Source organism: Poromitra crassiceps (genome assembly GCF_964638095.1).
Source record: "Poromitra crassiceps genome assembly, chromosome: 18".
NCBI lineage: Eukaryota > Metazoa > Chordata > Actinopteri > Beryciformes > Melamphaidae > Poromitra > Poromitra crassiceps.
This window is the reverse complement of record NC_139636.1, coordinates 22,897,187-22,904,470: the sequence shown is the minus strand read 5'-3', so window position 1 is coordinate 22,904,470 and position 7,284 is coordinate 22,897,187. Positions and strand designations below refer to the sequence as shown.

The window sequence follows — 7,284 nt, the reverse complement described above, 5'->3', positions numbered from 1 at the left end:
CAGTACAGTATAGTACAGTACAGTACAGTACAGTACAGTACAGTACTGTACAGTACAGTATAGTATAGTATAGTATAGTATAGTATAGTATAGTATAGTCCCTGGGCCTATAGGGTATCATTAGTGACATCAGTGTGTGAATTTAGAGGACATAGTTAGGATTGTGCACAGTTTATCTATTCTCTCTCTCTCTCTCTCTCTCTCTCTCTCTCTCTCTGTGATAACTTTCCGTATTCAAACTCCAGCCCCCCCCCCCCCCACCCAAGTGACGACTGCCAATCAGAGATCAGCACCACCATCAGCATGGCAGCAGAGATCCTCCAGGCCACTGGGGGCAGAATGGAGCAGCAGATGGGCCAGATGCAGATGTCTTCTTCTTCTTCCTCCTCCTCCGCCACCTTCTCCATGAGCTCCACCAAGATGCACAAAGTCTCCCAGGGCTCATCCAGGACCATGGATGGTAGGGACCATCGCTCCCTCAACATGACCTTTTATATCACAGTCTGTTTTCCATCATGTGAAACATATTTCATTCTGAGATATGGCATGAATAATGAATGGGGTTAACCTGTATGACAATTTACTTTGTCAAAGGAACAGTTCACACAAACATTAAGCGTGAAGCATGCATCTCCAAGTCCTTTGAAGCCAAATGGTTGCTGTGTGAGTTGAAAACACCTACCGGTACTGTATATTTACACAATTATTTAGTGCAAATCTTCACTATAGCCCTTGGTTCACTATGCATAGTTGGATGGGGTCTGGAAGGACCTCACTCCTCCTTGAGGGTAGTATGTGAGGCACCTGATCAAATGCAACCAACATTAATCAGAGTAATGTCATTGCAGTAGGGTGCAACAAAAACTAACAACAAAAACTACCATGGAAACTCAGTGCCTGTGTTGATAAGCATCACTTTTGTATATAGCCTGTTTGTCTATCTATGTTTGTAATGCTGCATGCTGGTGCGTTTGCTCCCTCAGAACAGTCTGTGGTGCAGCGGAAGACCTCGGCTGTGGTGGAGTCCTTCAGTCAGGTACAGAAATCCCCCCAGATCCCCGAGGGAGAGTCCGTTCCCGATTTTGAGGAGAAACTGCGCCCCATCACCGCCCAAGAAGGTGAGTGTAACTCCTCCTCTTTCATCTCAACAACACCTTGAAATTTCAAGCAACACCTCCTGCATCCCTCCCAGTATCTCCCCTGCCATAGCTTATAAACACCGGCGAGCCCCTGAGATTTTTGATTTATTGATTTTTGCACTGTAAAGACAATACATGCCAAGCGTATTACACCTGGAGGGGAAATTAATAAAATACAAAACATTTCAGTGCTTGGAGAGGTAAGAAACCCTAGAAGGGCTTATCGAGAACCTCACCATGTAAAAAATATCTATTTATATATATTTCTAAAAGATATATATATTATAACCAAGGAGATAGTACAGATAATAATACATAGATAGTACAAAAAAATAAAAAATAAAACAAAATAAACAAGACTTAATTGATCAATACATCAAAAGAAATAAAAATTACAATGGCAACAGAAAAAAAATTAACACAATTCCATTGAGGACAGATGTTCTTTTAGTTTTCTTTTGTAGACGGGTAGGGAGGGTGAGCTGTCCATCAGGTGGATATAGTTGTTCCATAGGATAACACCTTTGTATTTGATGGATAACTGCCCTCTGGTGGTACGACAAAGTGGAATATGCAGGAACTTAGATTGTCTAGTAGTTCTGGAGTGAATGTTTGAGTTTTTAAGAAAATATTGTTGAAAATGATATGGAAGTGTGTGACCCTGATACTGAACCTTGAAAAGAAAAATACATGTTTCCACAATGTTTATGTTATAAACAGTCAATATTTTTAATTTAGAAAATAAGGGGGCAGATGTGACTGTGGACTTGGAACTAGTGGCTATTCTAATAAAACGTTTCTGAATTAAATGGAGTTTATGTAGGTATGTAGGATAAGTGCTGGCCCATAGAATATTGCAATAAGTTAGGTATGGATATACAAGACTATAATATAACATTAATATACCGGATCTGTTGAGGTATTTGTGGACTTTTCTGATAATTCCCAGAGACTACAGGAACTGTGTGCCAGCTAAATTTAGATCCTTGCCCGTGGCTTGCCTAGCAACTCCAGATGACACGACACCAGATCAACTCCTCTGGGAGGTAGAAGTTTGCTGCAACGTGTAAACTTGAGATATCCATTTGTCTCTCTGGGCTAAAAGGTCTCACTTCTACCGTAATCCAGCCTGATCAGAGAACTGAGGGAGAGCTCACAAAGCACAAGGATACTGTGATGGAGTGTGTGTGTCTGTGTGTGAGGCCCGTGACCTCCACAGAGGAAAAATCTTGGCTGCTTTTGCTGACTACCGCCGTCTGTTCTGCATAAAGTGTAGGTGTTTGAGCCTCATTCACACAGGCTCTACCTGTGAATGATAGATTAAGAGGCTTGCAGCACAACACACCCTGTCACAATATGCAGAACACTGCGGAGTAGCCGTCCCTTAGCATTAGCATTCATGGATTGACCTTGCACCTGCTGCGGTCCCCACAGAAGACGGGGAAAAGGGGAGACAGAGGCAGTAAATGTGACGTACATTCACGGTCATTGTTATTACGATATGATTTAGTCGTAATAACTGTTTCTAAAAAAGAAACTGTTAATGGGGAAAGGGGAGGAGCCACGGTTGTTATTCTACAGCTAATTGTTCTCAAGCAAATAGTGAAAGATTTATCGTTATCTCAACCGCAGTCAGTGTAATGGGTTTCATGGTCTCACAGTATCGTCCTGTGCCTATACCTGTCATTCTTAGGTGACAATGCAGTGTTCAAGGCCAAGGTGACAGGGAAACCTGCGCCCAACGTCACCTGGGAAAGGGCCAGCGGGTGCCCACTGTCTGAGGGGACCAAGGTTTACCATGATGACCTCAACACGCAGCACATACTCAAGGTTAGCCAGCACAACCTCACAGCTCATTGAGTACCCCATTTATAACAGCATCTTACTCATCAACAGTTTGTGTTTCTGACCAAATCCAACGCAGAAAAAACAAGAAAGATATTGGCACTAAAATTAGGTTGATATTGATTTAGGTCCATAATTGATGCTCTCCCATTTGTTTGTTTTTGAGTATGTTCTTTCATTGTACAATGGAATTTCAACTGCTTATCCATCTTGGTAGTAGGCACACAACCAGTGTTTGTAATAAAACTGCTGATCAAAAATGAAATGACAAGCATGCATGGCAAATGGTGTGTATTTTTGCTCCTGAATGCAATATCGTGCTGATAATGTGAATAGATGCATGCCACTGTATGTCTCAATACAGCCCATTTTCTATAGCTACATTTCTGCTTTTCTTACATCGATTGTTGTTAACCATGCTTACTTATCCAAGACAAATCCATCATATTTAGCCTCAGATGTCCTTTGTATTTCATAAAATGCTTATGCTTCACGGGCGCAAGTGCTCCTTTGATGAATACATTTGGATGTGAATCCAATTGCGTGTGTCGGGGGGCATTTTCTTTTCTCTTTGACCAAGATAGATAGTCGAATTGCGTTGCTTGAAAAGGTGAGTGTGACCGTGACTGAAGGCCGCAGAATCCCAGTGTTTCTGTACAGGCTCCCATTAAACCAGGGGCTCTGCCATCTTGGGGCTGTCATTTCAGACAGCACACCATGCATCATGTCGAAAAGTAGATAAAAAAAAATATCTCTGATCCTTTTATCTATAACCACTCTGGAGTGGATTTAGGGCTGTCTCTGTACCAGCCGGGGAGCTTAAGTGAAGCTTAAATGGCTATTATAAAGCAATTAACTTGTGGGTGCTGACATATGCATCTCCCCTTGCCATCTGTTTCTCCGGTGAGGGATGGCTGTTGCAGTGCTGAATGTTTACAACAAGGGATTCCTAGCATGGCACTGCCTCCTGCTGATTGGACCAAGTACTGCAACAACACCTGAAGTGACCACAGCTATTGCATGAGGTTTCTTGCATGCAAAGATTTGAATCGGCCGATCATGACATATCGCTTGCTCTCTCTCCTATTGTTTGCTCTCCTCTCAATACTAGGCTATGTAATAGAGCAGATAAGCCATGAAAAACGCACACACACACACACACACACACACACACACACACACACACACACACACACACACACACACACACACACACACACACACACACACACACACACACACACACACACACACGCACTGTTGTTTTTATCACACATTTTCATTTATTCTTTCTAACATGCAGTTCATTTCCTCCACTTCAGATCAAAAGCCTCGCCCTGGAGGACGCTGATGTCTACAAGTGTATTGCTTCCAACGAGCATGGGGATGCCATCTACTCCATATCCCTCATTGTTACAGAAAGTAACTCTGCCCATTTGATATGATACATTTGTTGTGTGAAACAATGGAGTTGTTTCAGTTTAGGTTACCCTCTGTTGTTGTTTTTTCCTGACCAGTGCCTCTGGTGAAGATGCTCTCTGTCTTTCTTTCTAGATCCAGCGATGAACATCAAAAAGATGCTGAAGAAACGGTAGGAACACAAGTCTCTAACTTAGACTCGCTGTGGGGGGGGGGGGCTTTCTTTGATGCACACCCGACTCCTCCTGTATCCACAAATATTGACAAGACAAAGATCTAAAGAGATCCATCGTGTGCCGGTGTTGCCGCAGGGCCAGAGGAGGATGCTTTGAGCTGTCATCCGACATACACATATACTGTCAGACATATAGGCCCACGCGGGCGGGCGCAGAGCTCCTCTGCACGTACACTCGAACAGACGCGCGCACACTCTGGTTTCCCCCCACTGAGCTCTTTCTTCTATGTGCAGTGTGGAGAAGAGAAGCGTGGAGAAGAAGCCACCTACAGAGGAGGAGATGCTAAAGATCCTGTCTGGAGCCGACAAGAAGGACTACGAGAAGATCTGTGCCGAGCACGGCTTTACCGACTTCAGGGGAATCCTCAAGAAGCTCAAGGAGATGAAGAAGAAAGTGGAGGTGGAGGTGGGCCTGTCACACAGAGACCTTGTTCACATGCCGCAGGATCAGATAGGGAGGAGTATAGAGTTGGTTCGGATATGAGCTACAGCTCAGAATAGAGCAGAACCGAATAGTGGGGAAATAATTATTCTCCAGTGTCGCGCTGCCACTTCTTTTGCTGGTTCTGTTGATGTCAAATGTGTAAATACATGTTTGACGAGGTGACTTTTGTGCAGATGGTGCGTGTGCTGAAGCCCCTGGAGGACATCACTGCCACGGCCGACACCAACGCCGTCTTTGACACCATCCTGGAACTGAAAGATCCCAACATCAGGATGCACTGGTTCCTGGTAAAACTCAAACTGTCAGCAGTCTGTGTGTGTGTGTGTGACTGTGCGTGCGTGCGTGTGTGCGTGTGTGCGTGTGTGTACGTGTGCGCATTTGCATACACAACACAAAGTGCTTGTGAGTTTCCCCTCTCATCTTTTATTATTTACGATTCAGGGCGCAGAGCTGCTGCGGATCCAGTATTCTCTGGGGAAATATGAAGTGAAACAGATGGGCACCAAGCACATGCTGACTGTCTCGAGCGTGAGCCTCGCTGACATGGGCACCTACACTCTGCAGGTTGGAGACAAGAAGCTGTCAGCCAGGCTCACCGTGATAGGCAAGTCAGAGCAGAGCTCAGCTCCTTCCCACTGCTTGTAACTCAGGATAACAACGTCATCGCTGATTGTTTACTTACCTTCTCTCTCTCTCTCTCTCTCTCTCTCTCTCTCTCTCTCTCTCTCTCTCTCTCATATGCTCTCTTTTGCGTTTGCATCCTTCTACGCCTGTGTGGCGTCTTCTTGTCAAGTCGTGTTCTTTGGACTTGACCCACAGTGTGAAAGATAATGTGATGGGATTGATGATTGATCTGTCATTATGAGTGATTGATGACGTCTGTGTCCGAGTTGAGATGTGGAAATAACCAGAGGGACATGTCCTTCTCCTCGAGTCTAGGACGATTGATTTGAAATAAAACGTGTCTATCTAGACAGAGACGCATTTTATTTTACAAATCAGTGCGAGATTTTTTTACATTTTTCCGTCATTTTCTGAAGCTCCTAAGATAAGCCTTGGATTGTGTCACTCTGGTATATCATGCTTCTCTTAGGTTTTTCATTTGAACTTGCCCGTCATTCTCTTCTCAGTCTCTAACGGGTCATTAGAGAGAAATATCTCCGAAATCTACCAGCAATATGGGAGTGTAGCCATGTGCAAAGGAGATATGCTTCTCTTATCTGTCTCAATCACTTTCTTACAATGAATACAGATGTACAATATATTCTCTTGTGAATCTCTTTATTGCTCCTAAATTAATAGTATATAGAGATATGCTACATTGCTCCAGAGATAAAGAAAAGGTGATGTTAAGCAACAGCTCTTTCCGATGTGAATCTGTGCATCTGCCTGACACTCCCCCCGCCCTCCCCTCTCATTCTTTCCAGGCGCTGCCAGTTCCCCTGTCATGGCTGCCAACACCATCTGCATGTGTTGATTTTCTAAACCTTCCTCTCTTTCTCTCCTTCAGATGAACCTCTGAAGTTCCTGTCTGACTTCAAGCCAAAGAGAGTGACGGAGCGCCAGACGGCCGTGTTCGAGGTCCGTCTCTCCAAGAAGACCGATGCGCCGCTCATCTGGAAGGTTCGAGAAAGACTCAAATAGACGTACTGTGTAGTAGAGCGTGCTCACACATTTACATACGGGTACAGTTGACCTGTGACCCCACAAGGCGAGAGATTTTAAACAGTTGCTCTCTCTCTCTCTCTCGGCATACATGTAGTTCAGAAGGATAGGGCACACACGTGTACTTACAACATTGTAGGTAGAAACCAGATGATAACCTATCTCACACTCTGTCTCTCTGACACGATTCCTGTCATTCTCCATTGCGTTCACAAACAGAAAAACGTGAATAGGCCCATGTGTGTTTTGACAGGTGAAGGGGAAGGAAGTAAAGAGAGATGAAAAGTTCGACGTGTCCCCGTCCGAGGACGGTCTGACCTACACCTTGAAGATTAAGGACGTGAAAGCCAGCGACACCGGAGACTACACCATCAGCATCGGAGACCTCACCGCCACCGTGCCACTTTTCATCGAACGTATGGACGAGTGTTTCCGTCGACACTTTCATGAACTTTACTCGCCATCATTAAAAAGTTTTTTCCCGTTTTGTTACGTTTTTGTTTTGTTTTCCCCCCAAAAGGGCTGCGTCTTTCTCT

General features: G+C 44.4%; 1 protein-coding gene across 1 annotated transcript in view; it reads left to right on the top strand.

The window, feature by feature from the left end:
• Nucleotides 1-303: 303 nt before the first annotated feature.
• LOC310792899 (immunoglobulin superfamily member 22-like) overlaps nt 304-7,284 on the top strand; it is a gene marked incomplete at its 5' end in the record, with an annotated part of 15,395 nt that continues 8,414 nt past the window's right edge. The window contains 10 exons of the mRNA XM_083654669.1: nt 304-460; nt 984-1,118; nt 2,833-2,969; nt 4,307-4,406; nt 4,539-4,575; nt 4,873-5,044; nt 5,257-5,370; nt 5,525-5,687; nt 6,594-6,706; nt 7,002-7,164. Of these exons, the coding sequence (XP_083510795.1) occupies nt 304-460; nt 984-1,118; nt 2,833-2,969; nt 4,307-4,406; nt 4,539-4,575; nt 4,873-5,044; nt 5,257-5,370; nt 5,525-5,687; nt 6,594-6,706; nt 7,002-7,164 (1,291 nt within the window). The remainder of the gene's footprint in view (nt 461-983; nt 1,119-2,832; nt 2,970-4,306; nt 4,407-4,538; nt 4,576-4,872; nt 5,045-5,256; nt 5,371-5,524; nt 5,688-6,593; nt 6,707-7,001; nt 7,165-7,284) is intronic.